Below are 18,159 nucleotides of genomic sequence, written 5' to 3' on the forward strand. Positions count from 1 at the left end.
AGGAGGGTTAGGGTTAGGGAGGCCCGGCTCAACAGGAGGGTTAGGGTTAGGGAGGCCCGACTCAACAGGAGGGTTAGGGTTATGGAGGCCTGGCTCAACAGGAGGGTAAGAGGTTAGGGAGGCCTGGATTAACAGGAGGGTTAGGGTTAGGGAGGCCCGGCTCAACAGGAGGGTTAGGGTTAGGGAGGCCCGACTCAACAGGAGGGTTAGGGTTAGGGAGGCCCGGCTCAACAGGAGGGTTAGGGTTAGGGAGGCCCGGCTCAACAGGAGGGTTAGGGTTAGGGAGGCCCGGCTCAACAGGAGGGTTAGGGTTAGGGAGGCCCGGCTCAACAGGAGGGTTAGGGTTAGGGAGGCCTGGCTCAACAGAAGGGTTAGGGTTAGGGAGGCCTGGCTCAACAGAAGGGTTAGGGTTAGGGAGGCCTGGCTCAACAGAAGGGTTAGGGTTAGGGAGGCCTGGCTCAACAGGAGGGTTAGGGTTTGGTGTGTTAAACTCTCCTCTTTCCTGTCCAGTCGTCTGTATGTGCTGCAGGGAGGCCTGGCTCAACAGGAGTGGAGGGTCCCTGACCTGCTCCACAGACTGCTACAGTACCTAGAGCCCAAACTCACACAGGTCTACAAGAATGTCCGCGAGCGCATCGGCAGGTAGGACCTCGCCTTCACACATTGACCAAACATTTTTCATTTTGACATTTTAAGTTTAGTCATTTAGCTGATGCTCTTGTCCAGAGCAGCTTAGTGCCACTAACCACATCTAACCATTGATCTGGGATATCTAACCACACATCAGTCATAGTTCATTCATCTAGGTATCTAACCACACATCAGTCATAGTTCATTCATCTAGGTATCTAACCACACATCAGTCATAGTTCATTCATCTAGATATCTAACCACACATCAGTCATAGTTCATTCATCTAGGTATCTAACCACGCATCAGTCATAGTTAATTCATCTACAGTTGAAGTCGGAAGTTACACATAGGTTGGAGTCATTAAAACTCGTTTTTCAACCACTCCACAAATTTCTTGTTAACAAACTATAGTTTTGGCAAGTCGGTTAGGACATCTACTTTGTGCATGACACAAGTAATTTTTCCAACAATTGTTTACAGACAGATTATTTCACTTATAATTCACTGTATCACAATTCCTGTGGGTCAGAAGTTTACATACACTAAGTTGACTGTGCCTTTAAACAGCTTGGAAAATTCCAGAAAATGATGTCATGGCTTTAGAAGCTTCTGATAGGCTAATTGACATAATTTGAGTCAATTGTAGGTGTACCTGTGGATGTATTTCAAGGCCTACCTTCAAACTCAGTGCCTCTGCTTGACATCATGGGAAAATAAAAAGAAATCAGCCAAGACCTCAGAAAAAAAATTGTAGACCTCCACAAGTCTGGTTCATCCTTGGGAGCAATTTCCAAACGCCTGAAGGTACCACATTCATCTGTACAAACAATGGTACGCAAGTATAAACACCATGGGACCACGCAGCCGTCATACCGCTCAGGAAGGAGACACGTTCTGTCTCTTAGAGATGAACTTACTTTGGTGCGAAAAGTGCAAATCAATCCCAGAACAACAGCAAAGGACCTTGTGAAGATGCTGGAGGAAACAGGTACAAAAGTATCTATATCCACAGTAAAACGAGTCCTATATTGACATAACCAGAAAGGCCGCTCAGCAAGGAAGAAGCCACTGCTCCAAAACCGCCATAAAAAAGCCGGACTATGGTTTGCAACTGCACATGGGGACAAAGATCGTACTTTTTGGAGAAATGTCTTCTGGTCTGATTAAACAAAAATAGAACTGTTTGGCCATAATGACCATCGTTATGTTTGGAGGAAAAAGGGGGTCGCTTGCAAGCCGAACAACACCATCCTAACCGTGAAGCACGGGGGTGGCAGCATCATGCTGTGGGGGTGCTTTGCAGCAGGAGGGACTGGTGCACTTCACAAAATAGATGGCATTATGTGGATATATTGAAGCAACATCTCAAGACATCAGTCAGGAAGTTAAAGCTTGGTCGCAAATGGGTCTTCCAAATGGACAATTACCCCAAGCATACTTCCAAAGTTGTGGCAAAATGGCTTAAGGACAACAAAGTCAAGGTATTGGAGTGGCCATTCACAAAGCCCTGACCTCAATCCTATAGAACATTTGTGGGCAGAACTGAAAAAGTGTGTGCGAGCAAGGAGGCCTACAAACCTGACTCAGTTACACCAGCTCGGTCAGGCGGAATGGGCCAAAATTCACCCAACTTATTGTGGGAAGCTTGTGGAAGGCTCCCCGAAACATTTGACCCAAGTTAAACCATTTTAAAGGCAATGCTACCAAATACTAATTGTATGTAAACTTCTGACCCACTTGGAATGTGATGAAAGAAATAAAAGCTGAAAGAAATAATTATCTCTACTATTATTCTGACATTTCACATTCTTAAAATAAAGTGGTGATCCTAACTGACCTAAGACAGGGAATATTTACTAGGATTACATGTCAGGAATTGTGAAACTGAGTTTAAATGTATTTGGCTAAGGTGTATGTAAACTTCCGACTTCAACTGTAGTTATCTAACCACGCATCAGTCATAGTTCATTCATCTAGGTATCTAACCACACATCAGTCATAGTTCATTCATCTAGGTATCTAACCACACATCAGTCATAGTTCATTCATCTGGGTATCTAACCACACATCAGTCATAGTTCATTCATCTGGGTATCTAACCACACATCAGTCATAGTTCATTCATCTGGGTATCTAACCACACATCAGTCATAGTTCATTCATCTGGGTATCTAACCACACATCAGTCATAGTTCATTCATCTAGGTATCTAACCACACATCAGTCATAGTTCATTCATCTAGGTATCTAACCACACATCAGTCATAGTTCATTCATCTGGGTATCTAACCACACATCAGTCATAGTTCATTCATCTAGGTATCTAACCACACATCAGTCATAGTTCATTCATCTGGGTATCTAACCACACATCAGTCATAGTTCATTCATCTAGGTATCTAACCACACATCAGTCATAGTTCATTCATCTGGGTATCTAACCACACATCAGTCATAGTTCATTCATCTGGGTATCTAACCACACATCAGTCATAGTTCATTCATCTAGGTATCTAACCACACATCAGTCATAGTAGGTAAACATTTATACAATGAAAATAACTTTTCAACCAGGTTCTCCAAGAGAAGACAAGAGAACCTTACGCTTTTTTGTTCTGATCTTGATATCAACCACCACTTTTACATTTTTGTGTTTGCATGGATTTATTGATATAAAACCAGAAGGACTGAAAGAGGTGGAGACCAGCACACTGTCGAAAAAGAGGAATACATCCAAAACTTAGGCCTAAATGCAAATATGTAGATGTTTTCATTCATGAAAATGAATGAACTAAACTAAACGTATTCATCTCCCTTTGCTTCCTCTTTCTCTCTCGCTCTCCTCCCTCCTCTTCTTCAGCGTTCTCACCTACATCTTTATGATAGACGTCAACTTGCCGTACACCCAGCCCACGGCCTCGCCCCGCATCAAGGAGTTCACAGAGCGGGTGCTGCTGCGCCTCAAACCCCTGATGGAGGGGGACGAGGAGATCCAGAACCACGTGGTAGAGGAGAACGATGTGGGAGAGCAGGACGAGAGGACACAGGCCATCAAACTACTGAAGACAGGTACGACCCCTAACCCATCAAACTACTGAAGACAGGTACGACCCCTAACCCATCAAACTACTGAAGACAGGTACGACCCCTAACCCATCAAACTACTGAAGACAGGTACGACCCCTAACCCATCAAACTACTGAAGACAGGTACGACCCCTAACCCATCAAACTACTGAAGACTGGTACGACCCCTAAACCATCAAACTACTGAAGACAGGTACGACCCCTAACCCATCAAACTACTGAAGACAGGTACGACCCCTAACCCATCAAACTACTGAAGACAGGTACGACCCCTAAACCATCAAACTACTGAAGACTGGTACGACCCCTAACCCATCAAACTACTGAAGACGGGTACGACCCCTAACCCAGGTACGACCCCTAACTCAGGCCATCAAACTACTGAAGACAGGTGGGGTATATAGTTGATGGAGTTAATAAACCCAGGGGTAAAGCCAGAGAAAAGAGTCCCGGCACACTGGATCACTGGCACAATGCAGATTTCAGTAATTGAATGTGCCAAACGTTCAGTTTTGAAGACCTTCGTCAGAGCATACGATGTAAAAAGGTCTTGTATTTGTTTCCAGTACTCAAGTGGCTGATGGCCAGTGCTGGACGCTCCTTCTCCACGGCCGTTCCAGAGCAGCTCCAGTTGCTGCCCCTGCTGTTCAAGGTGGGTGGGTCAAGGAAGGAAGAAACCTTAAAGGAACCAGACTGAGGGGAGGCCTGTCATCCTCTGGCTGAATCATAACAACCCTCATCTGTCTCCTCTTGTAGATCGCTCCGGTGGAGAATGATGACAGTTATGATGAGCTGAAGAGGGATGCTAAGACCTGTCTGTCTCTGATGTCCCAGGGACTGCTCTACACAGAGCAGATACCACTGGTCCTGCTGGCCCTGCAAGAGGTAGGCACACACAAACACACAAAACAGGCCTGACTCATCTACGACCACTTTACCCATTCACTGCAATCCCCAATGAGAAAAGGTTCAAAAACAGGTCAAACCCCCCATTGTCAAGCCTCTGGTTCTAACAACTCTCTGAGCCTCTGCAAAATGTTTGTTTGAAGTGGCTGTGAGTTTTGTGGTACACACTGGATGGTGTTCTGTCTGGATTATGTTACATTAATTTGTGGCATGCATGCTATAGAGTGCTGACGTCCCTACAGATCATTACCGTTATGTTGTAATTAACATTGTTATGATATATTCCAGATAGCAGGCAGCAGTTCGTGGCATGCTCGCTACACGGTGCTGACGTACCTACAGATCATGGTCTTCTACAACCTGTTCACCTTTATGAGCGACCAGGGAGCCGTCAACGACGTCAGAACACTGGTCATATGCCTGCTGGAGGATGAGCAGCTAGAGGTAACACACACACCACTACACGGATATTAACCCAACAACCCAGACAGGCAAGTAGATCAGACAGGAAATGTTCTGTTGATCCAGTTTCTGCTGTCCTGCCTGTGGCTATGGAACCCTGACCTGTTCACCAGACGTGCTGTTTTCGACTCCCTCTCGCTCCCCCACCCCCGGCTGTCTCGACCTCTGAATGCTCGGCTATGAAAATCCAACTGACATTTACTCCTGAGGTGCTGGCCAGTTGCACCCTCTACAACCACTGTGATTATGAAACATCTTCAAGAACAATCTGGCCTTAATGGCCATGTACTCTTATCTCCACCCAGCACAGCCAGAAGAGGACTGGCCACCCCTCAGAGCCTGGTTCCTCTCTAAGTTTCTTCCTAGGTTTCTGCCTTTCTAGGGAGTTTTTCCTAGCCACCATACTTCTACATCTGCATTGCTTGCTCTTTGGGGTTTTAGACTGGGTTTCTGTATAAGCACTTTGTGACATCTGCTGATGTAAAAACTGTTTTATAAATAAATTTGATTTAATGTAGAAAATGAGTTCAACAGAGAGGATGATCATAGTACATAACAGACTGAATTTGTGCCCTTGAGCAAGGCACTTAACCCTAATTGCTCTTGTAAGTCGCTCTGGATAAGAGCGTCTGCTAAATGACTATAATGTAAATGAATGACAGATGGCGTCATGACTGAAGAAGACAGAATGGTAGATAGTTAGGCCTGAAGGGACAGATCACACTGAAGAAGACAGAATGGTAGATAGTTAAGCCTGGAGGGACAGATCACATTGAAGAAGACAGAATGGTAGATAGTTAGGCCTGAAGGGACAGATCACATTGAAGAAGACAGAATGGTAGATAGTTACGCCTGGAGGGACAGATCACATTGAAGAAGACAGAATGGTAGATAGGTAGGCCTGGAGGGACAGATCACATTGAAGAAGACAGAATGGTAGATAGTTAGGCCTGGAGGGACAGATCACATTGAAGAAGACAGAATGGTAGATAGGTAGGCCTGGAGGGACAGATCACATTGAAGAAGACAGAATGGTAGATAGGTAGGCCTGGAGGGACAGATCACATTGAAGAAGACAGAATGGTAGATAGTTAGGCCTGGAGGGACAGATCACATTGAAGAAGACAGAATGGTAGATAGGTAGGCCTGGAGGGACAGATCACATTGAAGAAGACAGAATGGTAGATAGGTAGGCCTGGAGGGACAGATCACATTGAAGAAGACAGAATGGTAGATAGTTAGGCCTGGAGGGACAGATCACATTGAAGAAGACAGAATGGTAGATAGGTAGGCCTGGAGGGACAGATCACATTGAAGAAGACAGAATGGTAGATAGGTAGGCCTGGAGGGACAGATCACATTGAAGAAGACAGAATGGTAGATAGGTAGGCCTGGAGGGACAGATCACATTGAAGAAGACAGAATGGTAGATAGTTAGGCCTGGAGGGACAGATCACATTGAAGAAGACAGAATGGTAGTTAGTTAGGCCTGGAGGGACAGATCACATTGAAGAAGACAGAATGGTAGATAGGTAGGCCTGAAGGGACAGATCACATTGAAGAAGACAGAATGGTAGATAGTTAGGCCTGGAGGGACAGATCACATTGAAGAAGACAGAATGGTAGTTAGTTAGGCCTGGAGGGACAGATCACATTGAAGAAGACAGAATGGTAGTTAGTTAGGCCTGGAGGGACAGATCACATTGAAGAAGACAGAATGGTAGATAGTTAGGCCTGGAGGGACAGATCACATTGAAGAAGACAGAATGGTAGATAGTTAGGCCTGGAGGGACAGATCACATTGAAGAAGACAGAATGGTAGTTAGTTAGGCCTGGAGGGACAGATCACATTGAAGAAGACAGAATGGTAGTTAGTTAGGCCTGGAGGGACAGATCACATTGAAGAAGACAGAATGGTAGATAGTTAGGCCTGGAGGGACAGATCACATTGAAGAAGACAGAATGGTAGATAGTTAGGCCTGGAGGGACAGATCACATTGAAGAAGACAGAATGGTAGATAGTTAGGCCTGGAGGGACAGATCACATTGAAGAAGACAGAATGGTAGTTAGTTAGGCCTGGAGGGACAGATCACATTGAAGAAGACAGAATGGTAGATAGGTAGGCCTGAAGGGACAGATCACATTGAAGAAGACAGAATGGTAGATAGTTAGGCCTGGAGGGACAGATCACATTGAAGAAGACAGAATGGTAGATAGGTAGGCCTGGAGGGACAGATCACATTGAAGAAGACAGAATGGTAGATAGTTAGGCCTGGAGGGACAGATCACATTGAAGAAGACAGAATGGTAGATAGTTAGGCCTGAAGGTACAGTGTGTGTGATCACAGGCCCTTTCCTCCCTGTCTTAAAGCTCTCTGTCTACTGATTCTGATTCTTCCCCCTTATTATCCCCTCCGGTCCCCCTCTCACTTGTTGCTATGGAAACCACCGGCTGCAGGAGTATTCTGTTGCTAGGGGGAGGGGGGGTGATTTAGCCTTTTCTTTAATTCTAGAGTCTAATGACCTGTCCTCTAGAGTCAAATGTATTGACATGTATTGCTATGTCTTGGCTGCTTGGTGCCGACCCTTGCTAGGCTACATTGGTTGTCTTTGGCAGAACTGAATTGTCTTTGGCAGAACTGAATATTATTTTCAGGATTGGGGTTAATACTGTTGTGTAAACATCTGACCGTGTGTGTGTATGTATCAGGGCTCGGTGATCACTGTGGCGTTTGCAGACTCAACCATGGAAGGGCCGTGTGTGTGTGTGTGTGTGTATGTATCAGGGCTCGGTGATCACTGTGGCATTTGCAGACTCAACCATGGAAGGGCCGTGTGTGTGTGTGTGTGTGTATGTATCAGGGCTCGGTGATCACTGTGGCGTTTGCAGACTCAACCATGGAAGGGCCGTGTGTGTGTGTGTATGTATCAGGGCTCGGTGATCACTGTGGCGTTTGCAGACTCAACCATGGAAGGGCCGTGTGTGTGTGTGTATGTATCAGGGCTCGGTGATCACTGTGGCGTTTGCAGACTCAACCATGGAAGGGCCGTGTGTGTGTGTGTATGTATCAGGGCTCGGTGATCACTGTGGCGTTTGCAGACTCAACCATGGAAGGGCCGTGTGTGTGCGTTGGTGTGTGTTTGTTAGACTTATCGTGGACGTTTTGCTGATATCGTTTCATTGCGATAAATAACTTAGGGCCCTACTAGAGAAATGTGAAGTTTGAAATAAATGTTTGCTAAGATGGGTGATTGTTAACGGGACAACTGATAGCATTCAAACTAGTCGTTTTAATGGTAAAATAAATAACTGTAGGGCACATTAGTGTTATAAACTTCAGTCAATTTATCGGGATATGGATTTCTGTCCATATCTCCCAGCTCTTGTCTGTATGTGTTTGACAGACCAACTGATCAGGAGCTGTTAAGTCACATGGATACTATTTCTTCAGAATTATTTTATAAAGAGACATCCAGCAACACAAAAGGCCTGATGCTGGCTGCAGATGTAGATGCCTCTTCCTCCCAGTCCACTGTACAGTACACATCCTCTTCCTCCCAGTCCACTGTACAGTACACATCCACTTCCTCCCAGTCCACTGTACAGTACACATCCTCTTCCTCCCAGTCCACTGTACAGTACACATCCTCTTCCTCCCAGTCCACTGTACAGTACACATCCTCTTCCTCCCAGTCCACTGTACAGTACACATCCTCTTCCTCCCAGTCCACTGTACAGTACACATCCACTTCCTCCCAGTCCACTGTACAGTACACATCCTCTTCCTCCCAGTCCACTGTACAGTACACATCCTCTTCCTCCCAGTCCACTGTACAGTACACATCCTCTTCCTCCCAGTCCACTGTACAGTACACATCCACTTCCTCCCAGTCCACTGTACAGTACACATCCTCTTCCTCCCAGTCCACTGTACAGTACACATCCTAGCTACAGAACTGTTCTGAGCCTTTGTGCGCTCAAGGGTGAGACTGAGTCACTCGATGAACTCTACTCGCCCTGTTCTCTCTCTCTCTCCCTGTTCTCTCTCTCTCCCTGTTCTCTCTCTCTCTCCCTGTTCTCTCTCTTTCTGTTCTCTCTCTTTCTGTTCTCTCTCCCTGTTCTCTCTCTCTGTTCTCTCTCTCTGTTCTCTCTCTCTGTTCTCTCTCTCCCTGTTCTCTCTCTCTGTTCTCTCTCTCTCTCTGTTCTCTCTCTCTGTTCTCTCTCTCTGTTCTCTCTCTCTGTTCTCGTTCTCTCTGTTCTCGTTCTCTCTGTTCTCTCTCTCTCTCTGTTCTCTCTCTCTCTCTGTTCTCTCTCTCTCTCTGTTCTCTCTCTCTTTCTGTTCTCTCTCTCTTTCTGTTCTCTCTCTCTTTCTGTTCTCTCTCTCTTTCTGTTTTCTCTCTCTCTGTTTTCTCTCTCTGTTTTCTCTCTCTGTTTTCTCTCTCTTTCTGTCCTCTTTTTTCTTTCTGTTCTCTCTCGTTCTGTTCTCTCTTTCTCTGTTCTCTCTCTCTTTCTGTTCTCTCTCTCCCTGTTCTCTCTCTTTCTGTTCTCTCTCTGTTTTCTCTCTCTGTTTTCTCTCTCTGTTTTCTCTCTCTTTCTGTCCTCTCTCGTTCTGTTCTCTCTTTCTGTTCTCTCTCTTTGTTCTCTCTCTCTCTGTTCTCTCTCTCTCTGTTCTCTCTTTCTGTTCTCTCTGTTTTCGCTCTCTGTTTTCTCTCTCTTTCTGTTCTCTCTTTTTTCTCTCTTTCTGTTCTCTCTCTTTCTGTTCTCTCTCTCTGTTTCTCTCTCTTTCTGTTCTCTCTCTTTCTGTTCTCTCTTTCTCTCTCTCTCTCGCTCCCTCTTTTCTCTTTCTTTCTGTTCTCTCTCTCTCCCTGTTCACTCTCACTCCTTCTGTTCTCTCTCGCTCTCTCTCCCAGTTCTCTCTTTCTGTTCTCTCTTTTTCTGTTCTCTTTCTCTCCCTGTTCTCTCTCCCTCTCTCTCTCCCTGTTTTCTCTTTTTCTTTCTGTTCTCTCTTTCTTTCTGTTCTCTCTTTCTGTTCTCCCTGTTCTCTTTCTGTTCTCTCTCTTTCTGTTCTCTCTCTCTCTTTCTGTTCTCTCTCTCTCTTTCTGTTCTCTCTTTCTGTTCTCTCTCTGTTCTCTCTCTCTTTCTGTTCTCTCTCTCTTTCTGCTCTCTCTCTCTTTCTGCTCTCTCTTTCTGTTCTCTCTTTCTTTCTGTTCTCTCTTTCTTTCTGTTCTCTCTCTCTTTCTGTTCTCTCTCTCTTTCTGTTCTCTCTTTTTTCTCTCTCTCTTTCTGTTCTATCTCTGTTTCTATTCTCTCTGTTTCTGTTCTCTCTCCCTCTCCCTGTTCTCTCTCTTTCTTTCTGTTCTCTCTCTCTTTCTTTCTGTTCTCTCTCTCTTTCTGTTCTCACTCTTTCTGTTCTCTCTCTCTCTTTCTGTTCTCTCTCTCTCTTTCTGTTCTCTCTCTCTCTTTCTGTTCTCTCTGTTCTCTCTCTGTTCTCTCCTTCTTTTTGTTCTCTCTCTCTTTCTGTTCTCTCTCTCTTTCTGCTCTCTCTCTTTCTGCTCTCTCTCTCTTTCTGCTCTCTCTCTCTTTCTGCTCTCTCTTTCTGTTCTCTCTCTCCCTGTTCTCTCTTTCTTTCTGTTCTCTCTTTCTTTCTGTTCTCTCTCTCTTTCTGTTCTCTCTTTTTTCTCTCTCTCTTTCTGTTCTATCTCTGTTTCTATTCTCTCTATTTCTGTTCTCTCTCCCTCTCCCTGTTCTCTCTCTTTCTTTCTGTTCTCACTCTTTCTGTTCTCTCTCTTTCTCCCTGTTCTCTCTCTTTCTGTTCTCTCTTCTTCTGTTCTCTCTTTCTGTTCTCTCTCTTTCTCCCTGTTCTCTCTCTCTTTCTGTTCTCTCTCTCTCTTCTCTCTCTTTCTCTCTGTTCTCTCTTTCTCTCTGTTCTCTCTCTTTCTGTTCTCTCTCTGTTCTCTTTCTTTCTGTTCTCTCTCTGTTCTCTTTCTGTTCTCTTTCTTTCTGTTCTCTCTTTCTTTCTGTTCTTTCTTTCTGTTCTCTTTCTGTTCTCTTTTTTCTCTCTCTCTTTCTGTTCCCTCTCCCTGCTCTCTCTCTCTCTCTTTCTCACTGTTCTCTTTCTGTTTTCTCTCTCTTTCTGTTCTCTCTTTCTTTCTGTTCTCTCTTTCTGTTCTCCCTGTTCTCTTTCTGTTCTCTCTCTTTCTGTTCTCTCTCTCTCTTTCTGTTCTCTCTCTCTCTTTCTGTTCTCTCTCTCTTTCTGTTCTCTCTGTTCTCTCTCTGTTCTCTCTCTCTTTCTGTTCTCTCTCTCTTTCTGCGCTCTCTTTCTGTTCTCTCTTTCTTTCTGTTCTCTCTTTCTTTCTGTTCTCTCTCTCTTTCTGTTCTCTCTCTCTTTCTGTTCTCTCTTTTTTCTCTCTCTCTTTCTGTTCTATCTCTGTTTCTATTCTCTCTGTTTCTGTTCTCTCTCCCTCTCCCTGTCCTCTCTCTTTCTTTCTGTTCTCTCTCTCTTTCTTTCTGTTCTCTCTCTTTCTGTTCTCACTCTTTCTGTTCTCTCTCTCTCTTTCTGTTCTCTCTCTCTCTTTCTGTTCTCTCTCTCTCTTTCTGTTCTCTCTGTTCTCTCTCTGTTCTCTCCTTCTTTTTGTTCTCTCTCTCTTTCTGTTCTCTCTCTCTTTCTGTTCTCTCTCTCTTTCTGCTCTCTCTCTCTTTCTGCTCTCTCTCTCTTTCTGCTCTCTCTCTCCCTGTTCTCTCTTTCTTTCTGTTCTCTCTTTCTTTCTGTTCTCTCTTTCTTTCTGTTCTCTCTCTCTTTCTGTTCTCTCTTTTTTCTCTCTCTCTTTCTGTTCTATCTCTGTTTCTATTCTCTCTGTTTCTGTTCTCTCTCCCTCTCCCTGTTCTCTCTTTCTTTCTGTTCTCTCTCCCTCTCCCTGTTCTCTCTTTCTTTCTGTTCTCACTCTTTCTGTTCTCTCTCTCTTTCTCTCTGTTCTCTCTCTTTCTCCCTGTTCTCTCTCTCTGTTCTCTCTTCTTCTGTTCTCTCTTTCTGTTCTCTCTCTTTCTCACTGTTCTCTCTCTTTCTGTTCTCTCTCTCTCTTCTCTCTCGTTCTCTCTTTCTCTCTGTTCTTTCTCTTTCTGTTCTCTCTCTGTTCTCTTTCTTTCTGTTCTCTCTGTTCTCTTTCTGTTCTCTTTCTTTCTGTTCTCTCTTTCTTTCTGTTCTTTCTTTCTGTTCTCTTTCTGTTCTCTTTTTTCTCTCTCTCTTTCTGTTCCCTCTACCTGCTCTCTCTCTCTCTCTTTCTCACTGTTCTCTTTCTGTTTTCTCTCTCTTTCTGTTCTCTCTCTTTCTGTTCTCTCTCTTTCTGTTGTCTCTTTCTTTCTGTTCTCTCTCTTTCTGTTCTCACTCTTTCTGTTCTCTCTCTCTCTTTCTGTTCTCTCTCTCTCTCTTTCTGTTCTCTCTGTTCTCTCTGTTCTCTCCTTCTTTTTGCTCTCTCTCTCTTTCTGCTCTCTCTCTCTTTCTGCTCTCTCTCTCTTTCTGCTCTCTCTCTCCCTGTTCTCTCTTTCTTTCTGTTCTCTCTTTCTTTCTGTTCTCTCTTTCTTTCTGTTCTCTCTCTCTTTCTGTTCTCTCTTTTTTCTCTCTCTCTTTCTGTTCTATCTCTGTTTCTGTTCTCTCTGTTTCTGTTCTCTCTCCCTCTCCCTGTTCTCTCTCTTTCTTTCTGTTCTCACTCTTTCTGTTCTCTCTCTCTTTCTCTATGTTCTCTCTCTTTCTCCCTGTTCTCTCTCTTTCTGTTCTCTCTTCTTCTGTTCTCTCTTTCTGTTCTCTCTCTTTCTCCCTGTTCTCTCTCTCTTTCTGTTCTCTCTCTCTCTTCTCTCTCTTTCTCTCTGTTCTCTCTTTCTCTCTGTTCTCTCTCTTTCTGTTCTCTCTATGTTCTCTTTCTTTCTGTTCTCTCTCTGTTCTCTTTCTGTTCTCTTTCTTTCTGTTCTCTCTTTCTTTCTGTTCTCTTTCTGTTCTCTTTTTTCTCTCTTTCTGTTCCCTCTCCCTGCTCTCTCTCTCTCTCTTTCTCACTGTTCTCTTTCTGTTTTCTCTCTCTTTCTGTTCTCTCTCTTTCTGTTCTCACTCTTTCTGTTCTCTCTTCTCCCTGTTCTCGCTCTTTCTTTCTGTTCTCTCTCTTTCTTTCTGTTCTCTCTCTATCTTTCTGTTCTCTCTCTTTCTGTTCTCTCTCTGTTTTCTCTCTCTGTTCTCTCTCTCTTTCTGTTCTCTCTCTCTCCCTGTTCTCTCTTTATGTTCTCTCTCTTTCTCTCTGTTCTCTCTCTTTCTGTTCTCTCTCTCTTTCTCCCGGTTCTCTCTCTTTCTCCCTGTTCTCTCTCTCTCTCTCTTTCTGTTCTCTCTTTCTCTCTCTGTTCTCTCTCTCTCTCGCTCCCTCTTTTCTCTTTCTTTCTGTTCTCTCTCTCTCCCTGTTCACTCTCACTCCTTCTGTTCTTCTCTCTCTCTCTCCCTGTTCTCTCTTTCTGTTCTCTCTTTTTCTGTTCTCTTTCTCTCCCTGTTCTCTCTCCCTCTCTCTCTCCCTGTTTTCTCTCTTTCTTTCTGTTCTCTCTTTCTTTCTGTTCTCTCTTTCTGTTCTCTCTCTTTCTGTTCTCGCTCTCTCTTTCTGTTCTCTCTTTCTGTTCTCTCTCTCTCTTTCTGTTCTCTCTGTTCTCTCTCTGTTCTCTCTTTTTGTTCTCTCTCTTTCTGTTCTCTCGCTCTTTCTGCTCTCTCTCTCTCTTTCTGCTCTCTCTTTCTGTTCTCTCTCTCCCTGTTCTCTCTTTCTTTCTGTTCTCTCTTTCTTTCTGTTCTCTCTTTCTTTCTGTTCTCTCTCTCTTTCTGTTCTCTCTTTTTTCTCTCTCTCTTTCTGTTCTCTCTCTGTTTCTATTCTCTCTGTTTCTGTTCTCTCTCCCTCTCCCTGTTCTCTCTCTTTCTTTCTGTTCTCTCTCTCTTTCTGTTCTCACTCTTTCTGTTCTCTCTCTCTCTTTCTGTTCTCTCTCTCTCTTTCTGTTCTCTCTTTCTGTTCTCTCTCTCTGTTCTCTCTCTCTTTCTGTTCTCTCTGTTCTCTCTCTCTTTTTGTTCTCTTTCTCTTTCTGTTCTCTCTCTCTTTCTGCTCTCTCTCTCTTTCTGCTCTCTCTTTCTGTTCTCTCTCTCCCTGTTCTCTCTTTCTTTCTGTTCTCTCTTTCTTTCTGTTCTCTCTCTCTTTCTGTTCTCTCTTTTTTCTCTCTCTCTTTCTGTTCTATCTCTGTTTCTATTCTCTCTGTTTCTGTTCTCTCTCCCTCTCCCTGTTCTCTCTCTTTCTTTCTGTTCTCTCTTTCTTTCTGTTCTCTCTTTCTTTCTGTTCTCGCTCTCTTTCTGTTCTCTCTCTCTTTCTCTCTGTTCTCTCTCTTTCTCCCTGTTCTCTCTTCTTCTGTTCTCTCTTCTTCTGTTCTCTCTTTCTGTTCTCTCTCTTTCTCCCTGTTCTCTCTCTCTCTTCTCTCTCTTTCTGTTCTCTCTCTGTTCTCTTTCTGTTCTCTTTCTTTCTGTTCTCTCTTTCTTTCTGTTCTTTCTTTCTGTTCTCTTTCTGTTCTCTTTTTTCTCTCTCTCTTTCTGTTCCCTCTCCCTGCTCTCTCTCTCTCTCTTTCTCACTGTTCTCTTTCTGTTTTCTCTCTCTTTCTGTTCTCTCTCTTTCTGTTCTCTCTCTTTCTGTTCTCTCTTCTCCCTGTTCTCTCTCTTTCTTTCTGTTCTCTCTTTCTTTCTGTTCTCTCTCTTTCTGTTCTCTCTCTGTTTTCTCTCTCTGTTCTCTCTCTCTTTCTGTTCTCTCTCTCCCTGTTCTCTCTTTATGTTCTCTCGCTTTCTCTCTGTTCTCTCTCTTTCTGTTCTCTCTCTTTCTCCCGGTTCTCTCTCTTTCTGTTCTCTCTCTCTCTCTCTTTCTCCCTGTTCTCTCTCTCTCTCTCTTTCTCCCTGTTCTCTCTCTCTCTCTGTTCTCTCTCTCTCTGTTCTCTCTCTCTCTGTTCTCTCTCTTTCTCCCTGTTCTCTCTTTCTTTCTGTTCTCTCTCTGTTTTCTCTCTCTCTTTTGGTTCTCTTTTTTTCTCTCTCTCTGTTTCTGTTCTCTCTCTTTCTGCTCTCTTTCTGTTCTCTCTTCCTCTCCCTGTTCTCTCTCTCTCTTTCTCCCTGTTCTCTCTTTCTCCCTGTTCTCTCTCTCTTTCTCCCTGTTCTCTCTCTCTTTCTCCCTGTTCTCTCTCTCTTTCTCCCTGTTCTCTCTCTCTTTCTCCCTGTTCTATATCGTTCTCTCTTTCTTTCTGTTCTCTTTCTGTTCTCTTTTTCTCTCTCTCTTTCTGTTCCCTCTCACTGTTCTCTCTCTCTCACTGTTCTCTCTCTCTTTCTGTTTTCTCACTCTTTCTGTTCTCTCTTCTCCCTGTTCTCTCTCTTTCTTTCTGTTCTCTCTCTGTTTTCTCTCTCTGTTTTCTCTCTCTCCCTGTTCTCTCTTTCTGTTCTCTCTCTTTCTCTCTGTTCTCTCTCTTTCTGTTCTCTCTCTCTTTCTCCCGGTTCTCTCTCTCTCTCTGTTCTCTCTTTCTGTTCTCTCTCTGTTCTCTCTCTTTCTGTTCTCTCTCTGTTCTCTCTCTTTCTGTTCTCTCTCTGTTCTCTCTTTCTCCCTGTTCTCTCTTTCTCCCTGTTCTCTCTCTTTCTTTCTGTTCTCTTTCTCTGTTTTCTCTCTCTGTTTTATCTCTCTGTTCTCTCTCTCTCTTTTTTTCTCTCTTTTTTTCTCTCTTTCTGCTCTCTTTCTGTTCTCTCTTCCTCTCCCTGTTCTCTTTCTTTCTCCCTGTTCTCTCTCTCTCTCTCTTTCTCCCTGTTCTCTCTCTCTTTCTCCCTGTTCTCTCTCTCTCTCTTTCTCCCTGTTCAATATCTTTCTGTTGAGCAGATATAGTCAGTACAGACTGGACCAGCCAGCTCCACATATGGCCACACACACTGTTGCATTGTATAAATAATGAACCCTCTCTCCTTCTCTCCCCCAGGTGAGGGAGATGGCTGCCACCACTCTGAGCGGTTTCCTTCAGTGTAACTTCCTGTCCATAGATGGCCCCATGCAGAGCCACTTTGAGGCCCTCTGCAAGACCCGTCTGCCCAAGAAGAGGAAGAGGGAGCTGGGCTCCGTGGTGGACACCATCCCCTCTGGAGGTAGCTACTAACACAACTGTCCATTGCCTTACTTCGATCACACACTTTCCCTGACTGTGCTACCGTGGGGCAGCAGGTAGCCTAGCGGTTAAGGTCAGCGGTGGAAAAAGGACCCAATTGTCATACTTGAGTAAAAGTAAAGATACCTTAATAGAAAATGACTCAAGTAAAAGTGAAAGTCACCCAGTAGAATACTACTTGAGTAAAAGTCTAAAAGTATTTGGTTTTAAATATATTTAAGTATCAAAAGTAAATGTAATTACTAAAATGTACTTAAGTATCAAAAGTAAAAGTATGAATCATTTCTAATTACTTACAGTACCAGTCAAAAGTTTGGACATACCTACTCATTCAAGGGTTTTTCTTTATTTTTACTATTTTCTACATTGTAGAATAATAGTGAAGACATCAAAACTATGAAATAACACATATGGAATCATGTAGTAACCAAAAAAGTGTTAAACAAATCAAAATATATTTTATATTTGAGATTCTTCAAATAGCCACCCTTTCGCCTTGATGACAGCTTTGCACAGGTAAGGCCATTCTACTGCAATGTTTGTCTATGGAGATTGCATGGCTGTGTACTTGATTTTATACACCTGTCAGCAACAGATGTGGCTGAAATAGCTGAATCCATTAATTTGAAGGGGTGTCCACATACTTTTGTATATATAGTGTATCTTCATTTTAAGTGGCACGCTAGTGTGAGTATTAGAACATAGCAACTGTCTACATTCAAAGGTCTACATTCAAATTGTTTACTTGGAACACAGTTGCCATGGTTGTTAGATAGGCTTCTAAAATGCATTTGTCTTGACCTTGCTGAATGTGTTATAGGTCAGTTTTTCAATGCTCCTTTTCAACCCCCCCCCCCCCCCCCGTGTGTGTAGATCTAGTGAGGCGTCATGCTGGAGTGTTAGGTCTGAGTGCCTGTATCCTGTCCAGCCCCTATGATGTTCCCACCTGGATGCCCCAGCTACTGATGAACCTGAGCGCCCACCTCAACGACACACAGCCCATTGAGGTGAGGAGGACTAACCCACATAGCTCAACGACATGCTCTCTGTCACTCTCTCTCTCTCTCCTGAATCTATCTCGCTCGCTCTCGTTCCTGAATCTCTCTCTCTCTCTCTCTTTCCTGAATCTCTCGCTCTCGTTCCTGAATCTCTCGCTCTCGTTCCTGAATCTCTCTCTCTCTCGCTCTCGTTCCTGAATCTCTCGCTCTCGTTCCTGAATATCTCTCTCTCTCTCTCGTTCCTGAATCTCTCTCTCTCTCTCCTGAATCTCTCTACTTGTCTCCTCCTGCAGATGACGGTGAAGAAGACCCTGTCTAACTTCCGGCGGACTCACCATGACAACTGGCAGGAACACAAACAGCAGTTCACTGACGACCAGCTGCTGGTTCTGACCGACCTGCTGGTCTCTCCCTGCTACTACGCCTAGATACCTGGTAGGACACACACTCCCATCCTAACCTGCTCACTCATTGTAGATCAATTCAAATGTATGCTTGGGTGGAAACATCCCAACAGAAGTTACAGTACATTATAAACTACAAGGCACTTCCATTTGGTCTCTCTTTAGGGCCCTGATACAACTTTCAGATGGAGATTGTTATGTTTTCTTAACGGAGGAAGGACACCCTGAATGCCCTCTTTGAGCCACTCAACAGTTCCTCACTCTGGCCTCAGACTGAACAGAACAGGGCCGTATTCACAAAGCGTCTGAGTACAATTGCTGATTTAGGATCGGTTTTGCCTTGCAGATCGTATTGAATACCATTATATGGACATGGCGACCTGATCCTCCATTAACAGCGCTACTCTGAGAAGCTGTGTGAATACAGGCCCAGAACAGAGGCCTCACATCCAGATCCCTGCCGTCTGACCAGACCAACGGATGACAC

The 18,159-nt window shown here is 44.2% G+C and overlaps 1 protein-coding gene across 1 annotated transcript in view; it reads left to right on the forward strand.

Moving 5' to 3' along the window:
• The window catches only part of LOC311134533 (proteasome activator complex subunit 4A-like), a 91,282-nt gene extending 73,358 nt beyond the window's left edge, over positions 1-17,924 (forward strand). Inside the window, exons 36-44 of the mRNA XM_084168234.1 lie at positions 511-642; positions 3,494-3,702; positions 4,286-4,371; positions 4,476-4,604; positions 4,914-5,069; positions 16,088-16,250; positions 17,144-17,277; positions 17,562-17,703; positions 17,838-17,924. Coding sequence (XP_084024360.1) covers positions 511-642; positions 3,494-3,702; positions 4,286-4,371; positions 4,476-4,604; positions 4,914-5,069; positions 16,088-16,250; positions 17,144-17,277; positions 17,562-17,696 — 1,144 coding nt within the window. The 3' untranslated portion in view covers positions 17,697-17,703; positions 17,838-17,924. The remainder of the gene's footprint in view (positions 1-510; positions 643-3,493; positions 3,703-4,285; positions 4,372-4,475; positions 4,605-4,913; positions 5,070-16,087; positions 16,251-17,143; positions 17,278-17,561; positions 17,704-17,837) is intronic.
• The last annotated feature ends 235 nt before the right edge of the window (positions 17,925-18,159 follow it).

This window comes from Coregonus lavaretus (genome assembly GCF_964263955.1).
Source record: "Coregonus lavaretus genome assembly, chromosome: 1".
In the NCBI taxonomy this organism is placed as follows: Eukaryota; Metazoa; Chordata; class Actinopteri; order Salmoniformes; family Salmonidae; genus Coregonus; species Coregonus lavaretus.